Raw genomic sequence first — 24,578 nt, 5'->3', positions numbered from 1 at the left:
TACACTAAACAGGGGCATCACACTACACTAAACAGGGGCATCACACTACACTAAAGACGGGCATCACACTACACTAAAGACGGGCATCACACTACACTAAAGACGGGCATCACACTACACTGAACAGAGGCATCACACTTAGGGTTGCAAAGGGCTGGAAAATTTCTGGAAATTTTCCTGAAACTTTCCGTTCCATGGGAAGTTAAGCTGGGGAATTTTGGAAATATTCCACATTAGAAACTTTCCATGGGAATTAACGGGAAAGTATGGGAATTAACAAGAATATTCCTAGAACTTTGCAACCCTAATCACACTACACTAAACAGGGGCATCACACTACACTGAACAGGGGCATCACACTACACTAAAGACGGGCATCACACTACACTGAACAGGGGCATCACACTACACTAAACAGGGGCATCACACTACACTAAATTCAAGCAGTGGCAGATCATGAGTTGCTTGTCCTTGTTGCAGTTTTACACATAAACCTATATAAGGTTGCTGTGAGAGATAAGCATTACAGAGAAGCTTCATTCAGCAGATGGTCTACAGCTGTATCCTTATGTCTGAATCCGTACATCCTCAATCTGTCTTCAAGCCAATCCTAGTATAATCACAGGAATAATACGATTCTTCCATGATCCTGTTTTCCTAAAAAAGACCACCTAATACTACTGATAAGGATAAACTATAACCCCTTGCTGTGCAAATGCCTCATTCTTGCTATAAAGCAAATGTTAATCAGTGCGTATTTATTCACTGAATGCTCTTAGTGTGAGAGGGACTTACAATTTCAGCAGGAGCTGAAGAAGACACATTACAATTCAAATACTAATTACAAAAGCCAGTTACATATTTACTTTTAAGGGCCACTACATGGGTGGCATGGCAGCTCAGCGTGTAACACTGGTGCTTCAGGTTAGGCGCTTAGATACTGCCACTGTTCTGTGTTGCTGTGGAGGTTATACCTTCTTCCTGCGTTGTGCGTAATTGCTCTGAGGATGCTAACCAAGGACCTGTGCATGTGTATGTCCTACAATGGGCTGCCACCCTGCCCATTGTGTTCCTCATGCTAGATTCAAGATTAAAGAAGTTTATTTGTCACGTATACAGTTGTACACATACAACATATAGTGAAATGTAACCTTGGTCACTCCAAGCAACTGTGCATAGGAGAATAATAAAATACATTAAAATAATATAAAATAAAAAATATACTAAATATATTCAGCTGTACATAATCTATATTGTGTAAAAGTGATTGAGCTGTGCAATATAAGCGCAACGTACAAGAGACATGAGAAATGTACCGACAATTTTGACAGTATGAAATTAATGAAAACAGTACTCATGGGATTATCAGCACTTGTACACAGTGTACACAGGAACATTTTAGATATTGACTGAGGTTGCCTGTGGTGGGACTAGAGATCCCCCCCCCCACAAGCCTGTACTACATCTGGAGATGAATGGGATGTATTTTATTATGAATATTAATAAATCAACAACCAAAAGGTCTAAAATGTGCCTAAAAACAAAATTGCAGCCACGACCCACAATAAGAATGGTTAAGCCAAAGTATATTGATTTCAGGTGTGACCATGCGCACAGGGGGACGGTGTAATCCTGCTGACCTGATTTTCACTTGAAGATTATTTATGAAAGAAATCCCTTATTTCTAAGCAGGAGGAATAAAATCATAATAATATGTTTGCAACACAGTCCCTCTAGGACTGGCATTCATGGTCCCGGGTGTCTTTATATTGCTGCATTTATATTGCTGTATCGGTAATTCCTCTTCAGTTTGGCAAGCTGCAAGAAAGACTTAAGTTCTAGGTTGATAAAAGGTAACAATTTTTGTTCAGACAAAGTATCTCCCTGTCCTTTATGAAAGGCACACTACAGCAAGGCACACTGTCACCATGGAAACTTAAAAATAACAAATAAATGCAGGTCTGAGTTCACATTACAAAATGTGAAAATTAGCTTGAATATCAAAAACAAGATGAAAAATCACCTACTAACTGTCATAGCAATTGAACAATGTAACATGGACATGTATTATTCATGTAATATACAGTATAAATAAAGCATACAGGTCGAACCTTTGGAGATACATGTAGTAAGAACCAAAATAGCATCAGGAAACTGATACCAATGTGGTCTGCTTGGGTGCGCACTATCCTTGGGGGACCAGGCACTCAGGATGTGAACAGTGAACAGGAAACAGAGCTTTACCGATTTCCTCTCTGCCTTGAGGTCCTGGACAAAGCGCGTCAGCTCAGAAATGATCTGTGAGGTGAGGTTCTCTGCTATGACCTCATGCTGCCCAGCGTAGTCATTCAGCTCATTCAGGGTCGTCAGAAAGGCCCGACATGACGAGTACCTGTAACAGGAACTGCATTGTTTCACTGGACATCTCCACATACAAAGGATGAACTTCAGCGAAAAAGATTCCTTCATATAATAATATCCAGTCCTACTGCTTTTGTTTTCTGTCATTTTTGGAATTTGCTGCAGGAAAACTGTTGGGTACTGAGCCACTGAATAATTTGGTGTTGGTAAAAATGAAGCCTTTTATTTATAAGATAACTGAATTCAGCACCACATTCACATGTATCCTGTGAATCAAATTTTCTTTAGCAAGAGACAAGCATAACTCACTTATTCTCTTCTTCTTCTTTGGAGTTTTTCTTGGGCTGATATTTCTTTGAAAGATTCCTGTAGAATAAAGGACACACGAGCATCAGGGGTGCTGCTAAGCTTGAAGCAGGAGAATGTAGGAAAGTGAGGACCTTTTATAAATCATGAATGTCCCATGAGAGCACACACATGACACTGAATGATTGACAAGTGCATGTATTTATGAGGGCATTCAACTGTGATGCACAAGGTTATTTTTGATGCCTTCTTAATGGTATGTTTATAGCAGTGGACATTGTTTTCACTCAGTGCAGACCATATTTTCTGCCTACGATCTGGCTTCATTTTTTTTTACAACATTCTTCAATGTAATCCAGCAGGAGAAGCTCCATAAACCACTTCATAGTACAGAATTAAAGGGAAAAAACACTTTCAATACTGCATCCTGAAGATAGGCCTGGAAAATATGATTCTACTAAAGCGAGCAGGATTTAGGAAAATGCAATCTGCTTAACCAGGGGAAATGCTAGCAAATACTACTGCATTTTTACATTTTAATTTCCACATGGAGACTTGCCAATAACAGGCCAATATGGCTATTTTTAGCAAATTCAGTATTTAGGATTAATTTAGAATAAAATATTGCAGGTGTCACTGTAATGGCATTAACATCATAGTAACCAGGGAAAGTCTCACTTAATTAAATCTCATAAGGTTTAATCTAGTCCAAAGGACCCAAAGGTATGTGTGAATCGGTCAACTCTTCATCTAAAAAAACTTAAATGGTGAAAAAACAGGCTTGGCAGAGAACACTCACAGTGATGTTGCTGACCTATTCTCACTTTGCATAATACAATACATTCATTATGTTTTATATAGACCAGCCAAGAGTTCATCCAACAGTACCTATCAGCATTTACCTGGCAACAGACAGAAATAAATTAGCCAATAAGACATTTGATAACAGGTGTTAAATTAACATTAAAGTTCTTGAGAAAATTCTCCCGACTGACATAATTATCACCCAATGCTTAGAGTAACAAAACTCTTCTGCACTTTGAAAGATATTGGACAGGAAAATATTTGTGAAGTAAATAAATGACCATAAATAAGGTTATTAATAATTTAGCTTTAGTCATCTCGCCATTCCAATTATACATACTGCGTATGTGTGTATGTGTGCGTGTGTGTGTGTATATATATATATATATATACAAACATATACATATACACGCACAAGCACACAAACACACACATATATGTATATGTATGTATGTACATATGTATGTATATACAGTACATATAGGTGTGGAAAAAATTAATATACCATTTTATATTTTTAAACAAATCTGCATTTTTAGATCCTGGTGTAGTTGCGGTTCTGCTGGCAGAGGCTACGCTGAGCAGCAGGATGCTTCCAGGTTCAAAATGTCTAAGACAGCAGGACACAAGAACAAGGTGAAGCAGGAGACACTGGGAAGGACCAGAAACCAGTCAGGTAAAGGGCGGAAGCGACATTCTAATGCCAGAGATGACCGTTAACTTATCTGACAGTTTGTCATGAATAGTAGGACGATATCAAGTGATCTTCAAAAGAAATGGGAAACATTAAGTGCAGGTGTGAAGATCACTGCTAGGACAGTTCATATCAGGCTCCTAAAGCAGAACTGAAGTTACAAAAATCAAGAAATAAGCCTTTGATTAATGAGAAACAGAGAAGAACCAGGCTGCAGTTTCCAAAAAAAATATGTATTACACTGACACACACCCATAAACTGAGAAATGAGTGAAACAAAACACTGTGCTGTGGTCTCTTAGTTTTTTCACTGGTGTATAAAGAGACACACATATATACAGATAAAAAATTCTTCAGTAGCTGTCATATTACATCTCTCTAGCTGCACTCTTGGAGTCTGCTCCGTTGCTAGGCAGATTATTCTCCTGGGGTGCCTGTCTATTTACAGCAGGATATCACAGTGGAGTTTAGCCAGGATTTAAGTGGCAAGGCACATTGATGGCTGGAATTAGCTGCCGATTAGTGAAATTAAGTGGCTACATTGTATGACTATTATTCCATGATATCTGATGACTGTAAGCGCTTCACTGCGAAACTCAGTCCAGATCTTATGGTCTAGAGGGCCAAGCAAGAAAACGTCAAAGGCATCTGGATTTTCTGATAAATAACTAACAATACTTTTTATGCATTTGGATAAAAGCATAGGTGTTTCAGTATTAATCAGACATAAATGAGTGTTTTCCCTTAATTATAATAATGTGTGAGTAGGGATGACAGTAAAGGAGAAATGCTGATAGATCACCACATTTTAATTTACTCGTGAAATGTATAAAAACGGCACAGTGTCAGCTGTGAACTGCACAACAGGGGCCCCATAATATTTATGGAAATAAGTAAGTGGGTAATCCTAATATTATGGCAGCTATTAATAATTATATTTCTGCAAATAAAAGCCTACAGAGAGCAAGGTAAATTGAAGTACAGCACACAGTTTTGAATAAGGAGAAATGAGACGACTCTCTGGAGGTCCAGAAAGAACTGGGGCTGGGTGAATATGGAGAAACGATGTGGCTGCAGGACACTTGTTGGTGGAGTTATACATGGTCAGGGTCACGACCGCCCCCCCCAGTCTGCCAGGAATCACCACTGTCTATTTACTCTTCCACTCCCCATCCCCCACCCTACACCATCCCATCTCTGGAGGCAGAACTGTAAAATATGGGTCAGGGCTGCCTGCAACGGTGGAACTGTGTTACCATGGCAACCCACTCTGCCAGGCTCATTTCCTGTGACGTCGGGCTGCTTTCGCCTCACAGTACCTGTGGGGTTTGTGTCCACCTGACCGCATTCGGCCTCTTCAGAAAGAAAGCTCATAGACACGGGCATACATTTTTGCCTGCTTTGCAAATTACAATAACTCTTTTTTGTTATATAAATATTATTATTCACTGTGTAAGGCATCCTAGATTACATTTGAGTTGCTTTGAATCTAAAGTATACCGGAATATTTTGTAATATGCTAAAAAACATGTACAATATTGTTGGGGGTACAACCAAAAACAAATATTGGGGGATACACCCCCCCTCCCCGATTCCGACATTGCTGAAGATCCTCTATGTCTTATTTTACAAGTATTTAATTAGTGATACTTTTCTGCTTCTACAAAATGAACACGGTGCAGATATAAATCCCCACGCAACCAGGTGGAAGCCAGGAAGCAGGGCATTGGGTATGTTTGCTTTCAGCTCTACTTTGTCAAACACTGACTAGCATGTGGCAGCAACTCTGCTATGTCATTTCGTCACGTGTCAGTAGCTGAAGGACAACAGTGTGAAAAATAAACAAGCAGAAACTTAGGGATATCCTAATGCAAACATGAAGCAATGAACTTCACAGGTACACTAGACACCTCTGCTACTACACTCAGCTTTATTCTTTGCAGGACTGTAACGGTTTTGTAAATAAAAGGAAACCACAAGAAACTTGCTGCACATCAATGAGCCACAGGAAGAGACCTGAGCAGATGGCAATGCTAAAGTCCTGGTATAAGTGAAGAGAAGCAAAGTAGAATCACTGGTTTTGAGCATGTGAGGCATAACTTTTGGTTACTTACCTAATCTGTTTTGCGTAATTAACTTCAATCTCAGATCTCTCCTTTACAAATTTGGTGTACCGCTCCACGAACTCAATTCCCCAGTGCGTGTGCTTTTCCAAGTTGTCGAACTGATCCTGTAAGACAATGGGGAAAAGACCAGTGTGAATGTGACTGGAGCAGCCTTGGATCTATTCAGATTGGCAGTTCCCGTGCCCATGACACAGCATGCATAACTCTGCAAACTGGAACTGGAACCATCCTAGTAAAATGCAATAATGCGGTTCTGTGACGCGGGCTGACATATTTATACCACACATTGTCTAAATGTTTCAGTTGTCTGGCACATTCTAAGCACAACTACTGAAGTCCTCCCTCATTTTGATACACTAGGCCCAAAATACATTAATGTCACCACTATCTTAACAAAAACAGATTTTTCAGCCATAAAACTAGCTCAAGTACACTAAAATTGATTATGTTAATTTCTTTACTAAAAGAGCAAAATTTTAAGTTAATTTCTTTTTTTTAAAAAATCATCCCTGTTGTTTTTGTTTCAGAACAATCTAACCTGGGGGGTGTTCCATGAAGCAAAAGGGATAAGGGATAAATTAACTTCATCTTCATTCACATACATTTAGCTCAGACTACCTTAAATCCAACAAGTTATCCAGCTAAGCAACATATACTGCTTTGTGGAATACCCCCCTGTAATTTGTATCACAAAGCCAGATTTCTTGCTTAGACAGATAACTAGATTAAGTAGATTTAAGGTACCTCAGTTTAAATTGACTATGTCTTCATTCAGTTACATTTAGACCACCTTAAATCTGACAAGTTATCCAGCTAAGTAAGAAATCGTGTTTTGCGATATAGGCCCCTGGAGTAATATTTTGATCACGGTGGTTTAGTGGGTAGCACTGTTGCTTCACACCTCTACAGCTGGGGGTTTAAGTCCCACTGCTGTTCTGTGGGTGTGGAGTTTGCATGATCTCCCTGTGCCACACAGGTTTTTCTCCTGCTGTGCAAAGATGCACAGTTAACTGGTGCCTGCTAATAACCCATAGTGTGTGAGTGTGAGCTCAGTGATGGACTGGCATCCCATCTTGGATGCTTTTTTCCCCTGTGGTACCTTGCATAGGCCGCTTTGGGCTGCCTGCAACCCTGACCTAGTGTAGGTAAACAACTGGAAGACAGATGTATGTTGTAATCAATTTGAAAAGATGCCACACCTGGGCTACAGTGACTAATTATGTTGCTTAATCCTGGAAAACAAGCACATCAGTGTAATATTTTTGGCATGTGTATTAATGCTGGCTGTTGGCAGTCTCATTTCATCATTACGTACTGTACTGTTTTTTAGCAACAGTGACTCAGAAATCTGTCTCAAATGGGTCACTAGTATGTCTGGCTGTGTATTTAACTAAATTTGATTAAATGTTCACAGAGTACAGTGATATAAAACAATCAGGGATATACATGGCAACATGACAGTAAAGAATTTGCTGACTGCATATCTTAATGTCTACAAACACTGATGATACTTTGTACAAGCACATTCTTTTTCGGAATGCCTTCTTTGTCACATGTCCCATCTTACTCTCCTACAAGAGTCACAAATATACAAGTCAGATTGAAGCTTGGGGTCAGAGCACAGGGTCAGCCATTTATCTAGCACTCTTAGTGCAGTTTTTGGGGTTAATAAAGGAAAAATTACTCTCCTGGAAACGGGATTCAAAATAGCAACCTAATGAATCTCTAATCCACAAGACAAACATAAATCTGGTGATATCACAAAGAAACATTATTTGAAAAGCAGTCATTTCTCTGTTCACAGTGCATGTATTACAAATCTATTTAAATATATAGACCCCCGGAGGTTTTGATTAAAATTGCCTAGAATTATTCAATATGAATTACTTCTACATTGTTAGAGTTTTCTTCATCTGTATTTCCATGAAGAAGATATTTATAGTTTATAGCCAAGTTTCATATTTGAAAGGGCTTATTAATAGGTCATATATACTGTTTGTGGCATAGAGTAAGGGGTCCCAACCTTCTGATGCCCACGGACAGTTGACATCTTACCGGCAGATCATTAGCTGATTTCACAAGTTTAACAGTTGCAGATGCAAACAGAATGTGAGGAGTCGTAAAATAATGAAAAAATATTTTTTTTTTCTAGGATATTTACCAACCCATACACAAAATACTGGCTATGGACTGGTACCGATCTGTGCACTAGCCCAGAGAAAACTCCATAAGCTATAACTAAAAAAAAAAATTGTAGGGAAGTGAGGAAAATTGGACTGCTCACTTCCCTTTGGGGGTCTCTGCCTGTCCCCCAGCAGTATGAGTCATGTACAGAGTTGTGGCTTCGCTGGAGTCCACATGAAGGCAACCAGCACATGACAACATCGATTGGTGACAAGACATCATAAGGAGAACTTCACTGCAGTTTCAAACCTTGAGGAAATCACATCAGATTTTTGCTGACAAGAATGAATAGCCTGCTTGTACAAAACGTGCTTTCAGCACGTGAACATCTCCTTATGTCACTGTTTACTCAAAAGATCCTTTATTAACATGCTTTTAGTTGCATTTGTAGTGATATGATCAGCAGTACAGTATGTATTTTATTAGTGGGTCGACCAAAGATGCTTCCGAATGAAGGCTAAATTAAGCGTAACTATAACATTTATGTCATAATTTTTATGCTACCTCTTACTAAATTACAGGTACAGTACTAACTGGAATGCCCTTTGACGATTTCCTGGCAATGATGACAGGAGTCAGTGTTGCACAGAACCCAGGAGCAGGGGGAGAGGAAATGAAGGAATAGCTGCTGCATCACTCACCCTGGGAAGCCTGCTTACTGTACATCACAGCAAACTACTTCAGAACCAAACACTGGGCTGAGCGCTGAAGCCCTTATTGATCCATCTGCCGGGATGATGGCTTGGCAAACACATTATGAATAGCATTCCAAATACAGTCCCAGTCACAGAGTGTCCATTCACTAGCTCCACTCAGGAGTTCTGTAGCAGTGACCCTCTTGGGGTTTGGAGCAGGACCCATTGGAGCTGATCCTCATCCCCTCTGTTGGGGATGCCCCTGACTAGACCTTGGGCTGGTCATCAGGCACCGTGGCATTCTGCATGATTCTCCACATCAGTCTGGTCAAAATATTATACTGTGACAGGTACGTAACTCCTTAAGGGTATAGTAACTTGGAATAGGCCATTTATTATAAGTATGTCTTCATTTTCAGCTAATTTTCACATCAGTTTTAGTCTATCGTAACGCACGGTTTCATGCCTGTCTTGATATCGCCTTTCTCTTTCAAATAAGACTATTTCAAATAGGGATGAAAATATGTCTGTTTTACCATATATTGCAATAGAGCCCCAGAGTGTCATATCTAAGACGATACAAATTAAATATTCTGATTTTCCATTTAGATCATATGATCATATTCCTAAAGCCTACCTCAATTTTTACTGCAGGATGTATCATTTAATAACGTTATTAGAGTCATAAACAGGGTAATATGGTGAACGGGTACCGGAAAACACTGTACCCAACTGGAAGGGCTGCTTCACTTACTGCACTGCAAGGAAAAAAAAACCCATAAAAACTTCTCTCCAGCCTCTTTGGTGTTACCCAAATCATTCCTTGCAGCACTGACTGCTGCAGAGCATCTACTACGTCCCAGATGGATGAGGATGTGCCCTCCACCTCAAACTTTGGACTATGCAACAGCAAGTGAAGTATTCAGAATACTGGCAGAGTACTGGTACTGTAGGTTAGACTGGAGATGTGTGAAGCTGAGTCTCCTCTAGTCCCCTAACAAGGGCTGCACGATATTGGGGGAAAAATAACACTGCAATATTTATTCTTTCTGCAATATATATTGCGATATTAGGATGTAAAAAAATCTAATTAGTTCAATATCTCTATTGGTATAATTAATCATTCTAGAAAGATTGAGCTGATTGTGCCCAAATATAATGGTAATGATAACTTAATCAGTACTAAACAGAGCATGAACATTAAACTAAGGAAGCTATATTAAACTAATCGCATATGGGAGTTAACATGAGTGACAAGATAGATCAATCACAACATTTTATTGTCCAATTAAACCTTTTTTATCACCACAGTGAACAAAACTTTAAATAAAATACTGTTATGCCCCGATCCTCTTGTGTGCCACGCCCCCTCATCTACCCTGTGTGGAATCCCCGTGTTTCCAGTCATGTTCATTGCTGTTGTGTATTGAAATCCGCATTAGAGTATATTTTCCCAGTCCGGTCATTAACGTCTTGACGTTGCTGTGTGTTTCCTGAGTATGTGATCCCTTAATAAATCCCTCGTTTACCCGACGCCCGTCGCCTGCTCCCATGCTCCGTGCTCCGCGTATGACAAGTACAGCTTAAAAATAAATATTCATTGCAACAAATAAAACTTGTGATAAATAATTATCATCAACAAAGGACCATTGTTTCACACACTTAAATGAACATTTTTACATCACCAAAGTAAAACTAAGAGAATGTTAGTGATTGGTGGTTTGTTCTGTGATTGACGTGTTTGGTAGCTGCGTGTCGGCTCCGTATCCGAAAACCTTTACATTGACCTAAATTATATTAGACAGACTTTTGTAGATTGTTTAAGAAGAAGAGTGACATTTGTTCATTTAGCAAAAACACCAAAAGTGCTTTCCACACCGCTTAATTTAATTTGCGTTACTTGACATCGCACGTCCTGCGATGTGACTATTGCATGTGCATACTGTACATCGCAATGGCGATGCCGAAACGATATATCGTGCAGCCCTACCCCTAACCTATACTGTAACCGGGATGACCTTGCTGGAACAATGAAAGAGGACTACATAACACAGAGCATGTATAAAAAGCAGGCCAGTGCTTTTAATCTCAATGGAGTTTCCCAAAACACAAGGGCCATATATATTCTCTTGACCCTAACCCTAACCCTCTTTTCTTTTAAGGTAGGGGAGAAGAAATGGAATCAAACTCTGTTTAATAATGATGGTCAGCCCTGCCCAGGACCAAACCTCAGCCAGCCAGTTCTCTGTCCCCATATGGGAGAGGTCCATCCCTGTCTACGAATCAGTCACAGCAAATCTTCTTAATGCATTTGGTTAATTAGAACAACTTAGTCCCTGTCCCATCAAGAGACTCATCAGCCTAGAAAAAGTAATCCAGCCAAAACCCAAACCATAACCCTCCCAACCACTGTCCCCCCCCATATAATATGGACGTTTACCCTGCTTCCCATTCGCAGCATGTCTTCCTGTTTTTCGGGCTGGGGTGGCCCCCTTGCTGTGTTGTCGCTGCCTGAGCCGGGATCTGCGATTTCGCGGAGCCGCCTGGGGTGCAGAGGATGGGGGCGGTCCCTTGGGACGTCACCCTCGTGAAAACTGCGCCCGACCGGCCTGGCCCCGCTCAAAGCCCCGACAGGCACGGGGCTGACAGCAAGACGGCTAGCAGCTCTAGGGCACCGCTGTTCACTGTCCCCAACCCCCCAGCCCCCAGCCCCATAGCTGCCCCCACAAAGCCATGCGAAGGGAGCCATTCCCAACCCATTAAAGGCACAGACACCTATTATGCCCTGGGGACAAAAGTAAATACGCTGTGCTATTTATATCGCTGTCATCATCTCGCATTCTTACCCGTCCCTTTTAAAGTCAGCTAATACTGAGTGATGCTACTGTTCCCAGCTGTACAAGGCTTTAATTTCTCAGCAGCTGTTGCTTTGAAAAAGAACAAGCCCAGCTTCCATTCAGCAATAAGAAAAAAAAGAATGAATTATTAAAATTCTGAAAAGCTTGGTAAATAGCCTGTGCTTCAGGGTAAAACATCCAGCATCCCATGATAAGAACTGGAGGTCAGCTGACATAAGCGTTTAATTTTCTGCAAACTGAAACTTTACTCATGTTAGCAAAGCTATTGCTCACTGATGCACTTCATCACATAGGAACAGTAACTGAACCAATAAACGGGAGTGTGACAAACACACCCGACATACATGTGATAAGCCTGAGGATAAAGCTAATTAATAAATAAATATATATATATATAGTGCACCCACTGCTGAAATGTGGGACAGTATGAAAATTAAACACACAGAATGTGTGGGACAAATGACAAAATGGCTTTGGCAATTCCCATTTAAAATCCCCCTAACTGACACCCTCATAGTCAATTATAATAAGAAAGTGAAAGTGCTGCTACGTGGTTTTTGATCTTATTCTTTCAGGTGTGAGTATATTCAGTCAGCATAAAACATTACAGCACTCCCTTTATAATGGGGTCATAATGACTGTAAGTGGGGAAGCATGATGGCTATTTTGTCATTGTCGTAATGCCATTTACCGCACAGTTCATATCTAGCTCAGGATGGGGACATTAGCAGTCTTTGTGCTCACCACACCACTGCTACCAACAGACAGGCAATAGTTGATGGCCAAGCGATTAGCTGCATATTACCCTGGACACTGTGGTCACTGGAGTCTCCAAACTAGAAATTAATTCAGCACCAGAGAATAAAAGCATGTCTCATCCAGTGCCTGGCATAGGGACTCAGGAGAAGATGCAGAGGTGCTGGATGTGGTCACAGCCAGGATGTCAACGTTGCCCCATTTCTACATTCACGACATCAGTTTCATCAGCATGTCCCCTCATTGAATAGTCACATCTGTCAGAGGTGAAATATTGTTCACTTTACTCATATTTGTTATGTATTATACAATAAAAAATGTACAAGCTACAAATTACTGCAGTTTGACACAGCAGTGTTAAGTGGAGATTTATGACACTGGCAAATAGTGTTTCCCAATCTGACAGCTGCTTTGTTAGGACATTTTGGCCCTGAACACAGACGAAGACATGCAAACTCTTGCAAAGTCCAGATGAAAAAAGACTGATGTCACACTAAAGAAAGAGAAGATGTGCCCTGCTTTGGTACTGTTTTGTGAAATGCAATCACAAACGTCACCATGGCAACACTGTTAGTTTCAAACTCTTAAAGCACCAAGGTCTTCTGCAACATGAGTCCGCCAGATGTCCGTATTTCTCCACCCCAGTGTGACACCAGGAAACACTGGTCAGAGGAAAGAAAAACACAACCACTTCATCAACATCCCTAGCCCTCCATCCCCTTCCTTTATCGTCTGCCTGACACTGCAGCCTCCTCCCTCTGTGTTATCACTCTGGTCTGTGAGAGCTAAGTGAGCCGAATCATTCTGAGCCAGGCATAGCCCTGCTGAGAGTGTTTCCCGATGTTTTTCATTCTAGACAACGTGCTTGTTTCTGGGTTGCCCTTGGCTCAATCACAACACGCACTTGAGATATGCTGTCTCTGTCCAGAGACAGTCCAGAGCACCAGGCAAATCATAGTGCAGCATAAGCTGTGTATTTAACTGAAATGTCTCCACATTCAGCTATAATAGCTGAATGACCCCAATACACTTAAAGACATGTGCCAAGTCACAAAAACAACTGCCCGATATCATTGTGGAAATTATTTTTTGGGTGCAAGCAACCAATTTTTCCAGGGTGACACCAGATTATTCACAGAACACATGGAATCAGGAGGAAACTGGCAAATGTAGGCAAATGTACACAGACATTCGTGGGATTCTCTGTATCTCAAATGATTTACTGCCACTGCACTCAATACAAAAAAATGTAACTCCTTCATATAAACAGTATATCCCAATGATGCATGACTAGAAGACACAGAGAACATCAAGTGTGAGATTCAGGCTGTAAAAGGGAAACCCAGAAATGATAAAAGCAAAGAGAAAGCAAGTTACCTGCACCGTCGCAGGCTGCCTCACAGGGTCATCACAAGCCCATCTGTCAGTTTTCTTTCACAACAGTCGCACATACGACATACTTAAAAAAACACCCCGACTGCAAAAACTGGGTCATGCACTTCTTCACAAACACACCTTCATAATATTGGCCGATAGGCAGCAGAGGGGCTGAGCAACATTGCTGTCATAAAATACCATGAGCAGGAGTTCAGGGAAGGACCAACATCCTGCTGCCTAGCAAGAAAAAGCTCTGAAATACTAAGACCATTCCTAGTCACATCAACCGATTAAGCATTAACCAGCATTTCTGATGTATGTAAAGAAGCCCAGTCTATGACGAAAGGGTGGTCCCATTGGGTTAACATCTTCATGGCATGAAGTGCAAATCAAAAGGTGAATTTACATCTGTGAATGCTTAGATGCAATTCTGCATTTCAGGGAGTCCATCCTGAGATCATGTTTTCTGAAATGAAAAAAGTTAAAAACACTAAAGGATTTCCTCATTTGCAGCATGCAATAGGGACCACTACTCTTCTCTTCCATTCATAATGGAGCCCTCAGACTAATCACGGCCAACTCATTTAAGCTTCTTAAACGATGCGATAATAATCAAATACAACAAGATACACTTTCACATCTCATTTGAACATGGCATCATATTTCTTCAATCTTTTTTATATTTATCCAGACAGGAAACAATTTCCCGTTTTTAAAGATCATGCAACTTTGGCACATTAATCACAAATTGAGTGTTTGAACTCCCTGACCTTTGGGTGTCAATAACAGTAGGTCAGGCACTGTTTGCTGAAAGAATAGTGATCTCAGGCATGTGCAGGGTTAGGGTTCAGTGATGAGTCTTATAGAGTGAGGAAAAGTGGTGTCTGATTGGAAGTTTCAGTCTTTAGTTATTGGCAAAATAAGATTAACATCACTTCCAGCAGAAACATATGTTCAAGAACCACTGAACGAGCAGACTGATTAGTGCTATGTTTACAGTGTGTTCATTCATCTGTGAAGTACAGCTTATATGTGTGGTACATGTTCTAAAAACAAATTATTATTTATTTATTTTTTTACTATATTTAGGTTTAATTGATGATTTAACAAAAGCAATTTATTGAATTAATCATTCACTGATGCAGCTGGATATTGACTCATGAATTGCAGATTAAATAAAAAAACTCAATAGAAAGTCCTTTAATGGAACCTAGAATCCTTTGGTACAAAAGACTGAACCACTTTTTCATGCAAACACTCAAGGTACTGTGGTGTGGTATACTATAATGGTATTATAATGGTATGACCTCTGAAGGGGAGAAAAGGTACTTTTCTCTTTGGTTAAAATTTCCCAGGACTGTGGAAGTTTTGAAACTTACCCTAAAAACAGCACTCAATAAAATGAATCATGTTTAGCGTTGTGCTGCAATGACATTCATGACAAACATTAGAAGACTGGGGGAATCCAGCGTGGTGGGGCTGCATCTAAAGGCTTCTCTTCAAACCACAGGCTGCCTGCTTGTCTTTTGCCACAGGCGGAATGAAGCAGCTAAACCTCAAATGCTATTGTGGACCTTCCAGCCCATACACCTTTGAGGGTAGCAAGTTTATAAATAAAGCCTCTCTGGCATGTGGGAGGAATGAGTGCTGGCCTGCTCCGTTTGCCGCATGCTCAAAGTGTCTCAGACAGGGTCCAGGGCCAAAAGGTCATGGAGATCAAAGCAGACACATACGTCGCTGTCCCATGGTCCCAGAGGGGCTCCCCATTTGGTCCCCATTTTAACTCTTTTGCTCTCAACCAAAAACCTTAACAGGTAGACCCCATTTTAACACAACTTTCATTTAAAAGTTTCCTGCACACGAGAAGTTTTAACTTGTTAACTCTTGGGAGTATATTATAAACACAGATCTGCAGTCGATATTTGCCTCAGTGAAACACTGAGCAAACAAGCACAGTTTCCCTTTGCCTGCTTTAACATACTGAGAGCAGAGCTCTGGAAACCACATTCCAAACAACACACGGATTTACAAAACAGGTATCAACACATCTCACAGGCATCTAATTTATATTGGGTCCTCATAATTTTAAGAACTGTAAGTCTTCCTCTGCCTTTAAAATAACAACAGAATGCCTCCTTGACGATAGCAAGCTTGCAGTCAATATTCTGACAATGCTATCTATATTCATCAGTTCTCAACCATGTAACTGTGTGACTGGATTTATGACTATGGGATATTTTTGAATGAAAAGCTGATATGACCATGACCATGACCTTTATAGGAATTAGGAAATTGAAAGTGCGCCTGTGCTTTGATCATGGTCTTGTAAAACGTCAGTTAGCAAACACCTAAAGGCATTATAAAAAGCATGGGTCCACCTGCTTCGGAATGTTTCTGATGTCAAGTCTGGGCATCTCAGAGTCGGATGGTTTTCCTTGCTTATTTTACTGCTATAATGTCACTAAGGAAAAAGAATAAAGTCTCAAGTGTCCCAAAGTACAGCACAAGACACCCAAGCCTAACAAGGTCGTGAGGCACAGTCCGAAACCCTGAGCAAAAAACACATTACAAAACGTTTCTCCAGCTGGTAGAGGGAAGGATAAGGACTCAGAAGTACGCGTATGACATGAAGCTTACTGGTTCAAATCTCAGAAGATTTCTAACTGTTAAACCATTGTGTAAGATATCTAACCTTCATTGTACTTGTAAAAAAAAAAACCCAAAGGGATTAAAATTCTAAATTGCTCTGGACTGCAATATAAGCCAAGAAAGAAAATAAGAGCAATAATGATGGATTTCTTATGCAGGCTTGGAAAATGGGCTGTGGGTTGTCTCACGCTACTTCTATGTACTAAAAAAAAAAAACCTTAGGCAGACTGCAGCAACGAAGAGACCTCAGTAAATCCAGGACAATGAGTCTTCATGAACACCGATATTTCATCCAGAAAGCTGACTGAGTACCATTTTGAAAGCCAGATCTGCTCCCTAGGGCTAGCAGTACAGCACAAAGCAAGGTATGATGTTAAGTCATTCCTTTTCAGAAGCAGTGTGCTGAGTGTGATGCGGCAGTTGAGTCCTGTGGGGACGACAGTAGGAGATTTGGATGGCACCTATCCAAGCAGACACTACCTTGCCAGCCACGGAGACTAGTCTTCCTGCCCTTTGCAAGCTAAAAAGTGCCTCATTGGTAGCTATGCTGTGCAATCATTTTACTTGGGGTAATCAGTTAGAGTAGGGGTCCCGACCTCCAGTCCATGAGCCAGTACCAGTTCATGGCCAGTATTTCGCACAATACTAGGTTTTGCCGAGAGGTTGGTTAATTTCCAGAAAATAAACTATATATTATCCAGAAGTTCACAACCCCTCACATTCACAATTACTGTTCACATCTCAGAAAATGGAAAATGTTAAACTTACGATATCACTGATTGATCCCCCCACCCCCTCCCCCCAAACAAAGACATGATGGGGTCGACAGTAAGACATTACTAGCATTATTAAAATCCAAATATCTGCTAAATTAAGCTACTGGTTTCATTTTATAACTGAGTACAACAAACGACATGTTCACAGATAATATCAACTTTTTCTCATTTAATTATATCATTAAATTGATACACGCTTAAGACTGAACCTTCAACTCATATAAAGACACCATCTGGGAATAATTGAAAATAAACTACCTCTGCTTTTTTCAGATTCTTTGGAAGCATTGTGCAGCAATCTGGCACATATCATATTCAGGATATTTGATCTTCCTTAGTAGACAGTGAGACTTACTACGTCATTGCTGCTCTATTATCCAGAGTGTTCCAACAAATGCTCAACGCTCTCAGACAAGTCATTCTGCTGACAATTAGCTTGTGAGGAATGTCATCTTTGGCCAGGGGAGAAAAGGCCAGGTAAATCTCATTTTAATTCATTGATGTTTGTTCTTATTAAAATTTTTAACTGTGCAACAGTTCAAATTTTGCAAAAGCATACAAATGTGCTTCTCAATAATTGCCCTGATTATCATATTTAGATCTGCAGGACAGGCAATTGGCCGAAAGAGATATACACCTGGTGGTACCAAATACCTACTCTATAGCCTCATTGCATGCAGGTGCATCTGGACCCAAGGACACAGCTGTCATGGTTTTGACTTTGGTTGTTGATGCCCTTTGCTCTAGTTTTGACATCTGTAGTCAGGTCTCACCTCTGAAGCTCTCAGAGTGACAACTTTGTCACAAGCCTCCACTGCAGCTTCCCTTCAAGCAAATGTTTCCACTTCTGTGTGACACTTCTGGAGGCCTTGAGGATACACTTCCAAAGATAAACCATTCTAGACTATATATACCAACCACTTAGAACTTAGGGCACAAGGCAGGGAACCGGGTGTTGGTCCACCACAATTTGACATAGTACAAGCAGTTTAAGGGTCACCAATTTACCTAAACCACCCTTATGGACCATGGCAACCAAAGGAACCGCAAACAGACAAAAGGAGAACAGCCCTGTGGGTATGAAGCCACAGTGCTAACCACTGTGCTAACCTGAATACAGATCAATAGAGATTTAACAAAATAACATGAAGCCTGTAAAGAAGAGACCCCTACCACCCACCTGTCAGCTGCAAATAAATGTATCTGAGCATGTGCCAGAGGGAAATCTCACTTCACTTCACACTAACATGCAAAAGGAAAGTCTACTAGCTTCATTTCAGCTTGAAGGTTTCTTCAGTTGAAACACCCAAATACCAAACCACAGATAGATGGTGGGAGTAGACAGGCTGGGTTTTCCCCTAAGACTCCACCTAGTCACAGGCATCCAGCAGTGACAGGCAGCCTGGTGATAACAGGCTCCACCCCTGCTCCCTCTGTCTCAAATACCCACCAACTGCTCCTCCTAATTCATAACACCAACATGACACCTCCTAACTGAGCTATTCATTCTCAAACTCATTATAGTCAATTGTGTGCTTTACCCAATGGTAGCTAATTATAGTAGCAGAATCAATGTAAACAGTAAAGACTTCCGAAGATTCTGTTACAGGTCATTTTAGACATTACCATTCCTAGCCCCAATCCACCTAATAATAAGCCATTATCAAACTATCAGACGGACTTACTTCCTATCCCAGGAAAGATTCAAAGTAATGAAATGGTCCTTTATCTCTTTGTATTAAGCTCATAGCTGATTCTGTAAATGGATGCCATGTTGTGTAGGACAGACTACACTTTTCTATTAAATGTGTCAGTTTAAAAAACTCCCAAAACTGCTAATCACAGGGGAAATTAATCAGGGGAATACATGGTCATGCAGAAATTCTGAAAATTACCCACAGCCACTGCTACCAGAACTGGTAACATTCTTCCCTGGAAAGAATCATCTACAAGCCAATACAAATTAAATTCCCCCGTTTTATGTAAGGAGAACCTGTGGCTGCAGGGCCGTGCACAGACCTTTTGAAGGACATGTGCTGAAAATGAAAAAAGGGCAACCCCCCCAACCCCTCCACAAACCCCTCCACCACCAAAAAAATAACACACAATAATATTCTTATATTATATTTAATTAGTATTAATAATACTCAAATGCAGTTACACCGTGGGTTTTTGACCAGCGAATGTGTGCAATTTGTCCATCATTAAAACGACGACATCACATTCTGTCAACATCACACCGGTGTGGTGATGCATTATATGAACCTTTATAGACATACTAGTGTTTATTTCATAAAGACAACGTTGCACTTAATCAAACAACAAGATATTTTACCGTTACAAGACGAAGACGTTCATCTGCTTCTGCTCTATGACTCTGTCTCTGATGTGCTGAAACGTAAGTTGTTAAGTTTGACTTTTTAATGCCTTTAATTGGTTAAATATTTGTTAAAAAGACAAACCGACGTAAAGGGTTACCAATAGCATTGATTTATTTAAAAAAAAAAAACTCCCCCCAAAAAAAGGGCACTTCCGAGTGTAATTACAAAAAGGGCATGTGCTCTGCACAGGTTGAGCCCTACCTGTGCACGTGCCTGTGTGGCTGTATCCATCTGTATATGGATGGGATGGAGGTCTAGCTGATTATCATTCAGTGTGTCAATTTATCAGCAGGTTTGCTGATAAATCGCTATACTCATAATTTACAAAACACAAAATTTTCTATATTTTTGGAAAATATGAGGTCGATAACAGCTGCAAAACTCCTCACCTGTTTTGACATGGTTATGTAATCTCAGATGAGTTAGGAAGATGAGGCTTGCTTTCATTCTACCTCTCCAATGCAAAACTGGTAACTGAACTCAGGGATCTGGTAGTGCAGACGTTTTTGTCACGCCTAAAAAGAAACCACGTGGGGATTGCACAATTGCACGGCCTCATGTTTAGATACCACCACACACTATTTATCTGCCGACACAAATGTGAATTGAAGCACACCTGGTCTCCAGTGACCTGAGACTTGTGCTTCTTATGGAAAAGAAACGAACACCGCATCTATCAGGACATGATCAAACTGCAGCCCTGGTCCTGATGAGGAAGACACTGTACAGGTATTGGTGAGCTAGTCCAACAACACAGACTTAGAAGTAAAGCCCAGATTTTTACTGGTTATTTTCTCCTTGTAGAACAGTTGTGAGACTATTCAGAATAGACAAAACAGACATATTTGAATTTCAATACCAGGGAAACACATGGCTGCCTTCCTCACTTAAAACACTGTCACCTATCATTTATCTACCATTAAAGACAAAAAACATTTTTGTAGTTTTTACATGTGAAATCTATTAACACTTCATATACAGTGGTACCTCAGTTCTCAAACTCATTAGAACTGAAATTTCTTAAAAGTCGAACCAACCAGTTCGAAACAAAATTACCTAGAACTCAATCTGAATCTCAGAAGTCAAACCGTGAACGCCGACCTAACATAACTTGTACACGCAAGGAAATGAGTCACACGTCACATCTCTCAGCGGAAACAAAGGGTAATGCTTCAGTCTCAGCCTCGCATTCGCTGTGATAGCATCGTGCATGTTTACACTAGTGGAATACATATATTTAGACAGTAAAAATACATTTAGACAATGATAGACAGCAACAGTAATTATTATGATATAATAAAATACATTTAAAAATAAAGATTTCTCATTAATTATTTTTATATTAATAATAAACCATTAATACATTTCATTATAATAATATTGTTGTGCCGAGCGGGGACGGAACGGAGACAAAGGCGCAGACGTCAGGGTATCGGGGAATATGGGGTTTAATTACAGGTAAGGCAGGCAAAACGCAGACTGACAATACAATGACCGGACTGGGGAAACAAACTGAAACACAGACTAAATACAGAGGACTAATGACAACAACCAGGAACAGCTGATCAGACCCACACAAGGTTAACGAGGGGGCGTGGCACACGGAAGGAGCAGATGATCGGGGTAGGACACATTTTTTGGATACATTTATTTTCTTACTTTACAAATTACTGTTTTGATAAATGTGCTTAGATGTGTTTAGTACAGTATATGCTCTTCTTGTTTTATCTGGTTCATTTTGTGTTTAAATGCTAAAAAAAATACATATTTCGGTGTAATTTTTTGGGGCCGGGAACCAATTAATTGGTTTTGCATTATTTCTTATGGGGAAAATTTGATCAGAACTCGAACTTTTTAGGATTTGATCCGGAGTTCTGAACGGACTAAGTTTGAGTTCTGAGGTACATTACCACTGTATTTTGCTTGTGAGATGGACATTTATGCAATTTTCATGTAAAATACTGTAGGTATGCCATCATGGTCTAGACCAGGGGTGGGCAATCTTATCCGCGAAGGGCAGTGTGTATGCATATCACTAATTAGAGGACTGACTGGCTGAAGAGTCCTCACACCTGGGTTTGAACAGCTGAACTAAAGGTTACCCCAGAAACCTGCATACACACCGGCCCTTTGTGGATAAGACAGCCCAACCCTGGTCTAGACCAAGGATTTCAACTTTGGAGACCCCCAAAGGAAAACAGATTACAGCTTTGGACCCCGTACCTTCAGTCAAACCTCCAGGCCCTACCTTACCCAATCTAGACCAACACAGTGGGCCCTACATGTATGGAAATTCTAAAAGCACATCTGATTACATCTACTGTATATTCCTTCAGAGTTAGCTGTCTAAATTTGACATTTGCCTGAAGGTCATCTTTAACCTGATGGTTATCTTTTGTTGTACAACAAAATATTTCCTGACATCCACACAGCCTTAAAAACAAAATCTCCCCAGAGATATGAAACTGTAACCTTCTTATTACTGATTTTGATCCTTGACAGGTCCTCACCATTCCACTGCATCTTGATAAAATATAATTAAAGTAACCCAGGGTACAGTGGTGGCTCTGAGGCTAGGTAACTGGAAGGTTGCTGGTTCAAATCCTGTGAAAGCCCGGAGTGATTCTACTCTACTGGGCCCTTGAGCAAGGCCTTTAACCTGCAAGTGCTTTGTTCTGAGTATGACATTAATCTACATAGAGCCCTATAAGGAGGTCCTCCAACTTGCAGGGAACAACTAGGGGTTGGTGGTTGGATTGGCATTCCAGCCTCCAGAAAAACACTCACACTGGTCCATTTGGAATAGTGTGGTGCTGAGGTATCACCTGCTGCATGGCTGTACTCAGGCTCTCATCATTGAGGTGGTGGGTGTGGCAATGCACTGTAATCAGTGCATACTCCTTACCTCTAACCTGGGCAGCTGCTAATCACAAGAAGAAAAGCGCTGATTTTCTGATCCTGGATAGATTTTTGCAACTGATTCTTAAGCTGTCTTGCCCATTGATAAAGCTTTATGGAATACATATATAAATAACTGTAGTTACACACAGCTGACAAATTAATCGATGAAGGTCATTTTTATGCTTGTTATAAACTGCATTATGCCTATAGAACCTGCACCAGAGGCATGTTCACTGCAGATATTGGGAGTGAAAACTTGTTTTGCTTGGGATGGGGGACAGACCCATGTGACCTGGGAATGGGAGGAAGGAACAGGGACTTTATTTTGGAACAGGTTTATAGGACAGTGGGGTGAAAGGAGAACAAAAGGCTGTTGTTTTGGCTTTAACACATGAGGAAAACCACAGGGACGCAAACGGACGTTGAGCCTGGGGAAGTGCTGTGGGGGCCCAGGGACAAACAGAGGATTTATACTGCAGGGGGCCAGTCACCTGACTCCAGGCCAGCCTAGGATGTCCACATCTTCCCCTCTACACACAATATTTTCATTGGGACCTCTGAAAATCCAATAATGTATCTGTTCTCTTTGAATCGTTCACCACAGAAACATTTTCAAGTCCTTGCGCCCTGTGCTTCTGGAGACAAATTCCAGGCTCACCTCGGCCATGTATTGGGTAAGTGGTGTGGAAGACGGGTGGACAAATGGAACATTGCAGATTTTATTCAACCCCATTTGACATCATAAAAAAATAAAACTCCCACATCATAGTAAACATGCAGACTAAAAACGACCTACCAATACACCAGATTATGCAATACTGCTTTTTGTTCTTAATTTACACCTCGATTTCAAAGATTTCTTCTGTTACTAGGAGCTGGGTGTGCACTTCTCCATTAGACTTTCAGCCAAGTCATGTTACGGGTCACGGCGCACCCCGCAGTTGGGGTGGACTCGCCTCCCTTCTCCAGTGGAGCAACTCCAAATACTTGAATGCAGGAAATAAAGGACATGTCCAACCTATGCCATCAACGGCGGCCATGCAACAGACTATTAATTAACCTCCATGCTGTCTGTCAGCTATTTATCTGTCCAGCTGGCAGCAGGGGAATGGAAAGATGGAAGATGCATCATAATCACACTGCAAAAAATTTAATGATAGCTATGCTACAACTGCAGTTAATGTCTTCAGATTTTTGTTTATCATTTTTATTCTCTGCAATATCACTTCAAAGTTCAAAGTTTCAAAGTTTTATTCATCACAATAACAATTGCACTGAGTAAAATGTGCAGTGAAATACACAGTTGCCTAGTTTCAGATTATGAAAGAAAAAACAGGGACCTAAGTTTGGCCCAGTTTACACTTAAAATGCATCTTGGGTGATCATTTCATAAGTGGACAGCCGTGACACACTGCCATTTACACCTGTGTCTATCAAGCGTCTCCAAGATGTCCAGTTCACCACCAAAGCAGAATTATAGCACTCCTTTAACACACAATGCCGGCACTCGTCAAAGACTGAAAAGATCAGGACACACTTGTAAAGGATATTTTAAAAAGTGTCCAACATTGCAGTCTGTGCAATGCTTACCCCCTCCCCCTTAAGACTATATATATCTCAAGCAGCTGGCATACTGAAGTTGGTAAACCTTGGACTGAGGAGAGCCGGGAACACTGACCTCATACTGAGAACACTAGATCTTGCATACCGTCTGTCTAAAAATATTATGCAGTGGAACGTGTGAATGCAGACAAAGAGGGCATGCAGAGA

At 40.7% G+C, this 24,578-nt stretch overlaps 1 protein-coding gene across 26 annotated transcripts in view; it reads right to left on the bottom strand.

Annotated features, from left to right (window-relative positions):
• Positions 1–24,578, bottom strand: part of fnbp1a (formin binding protein 1a) — a 67,722-nt gene that overhangs the window by 38,896 nt on the left and 4,248 nt on the right. For 25 of the 26 annotated variants that reach the window (XM_072703122.1, XM_072703143.1, XM_072703133.1 and 22 more), the window contains exons 2-4: positions 6,280–6,395; positions 2,671–2,727; positions 2,245–2,392 (exon numbers count right to left, since the gene is read on the bottom strand). In XM_072703122.1, the coding sequence (XP_072559223.1) occupies positions 2,245–2,392; positions 2,671–2,727; positions 6,280–6,395 (321 nt within the window). Of the gene's footprint in view, positions 1–2,244; positions 2,393–2,670; positions 2,728–6,279; positions 6,396–11,550; positions 11,796–24,578 lie in introns of those variants that run through there. The other variant, XM_072703128.1, reaches the window with a different exon arrangement.

The sequence above is a fragment of the Paramormyrops kingsleyae genome, chromosome 2, assembly GCF_048594095.1.
Source record: "Paramormyrops kingsleyae isolate MSU_618 chromosome 2, PKINGS_0.4, whole genome shotgun sequence".
Taxonomy (NCBI): domain Eukaryota; kingdom Metazoa; phylum Chordata; class Actinopteri; order Osteoglossiformes; family Mormyridae; genus Paramormyrops; species Paramormyrops kingsleyae.
The sequence above is the reverse complement of the archived record's forward strand: the minus strand, read 5'-3'. Positions and strand labels throughout refer to the sequence as shown.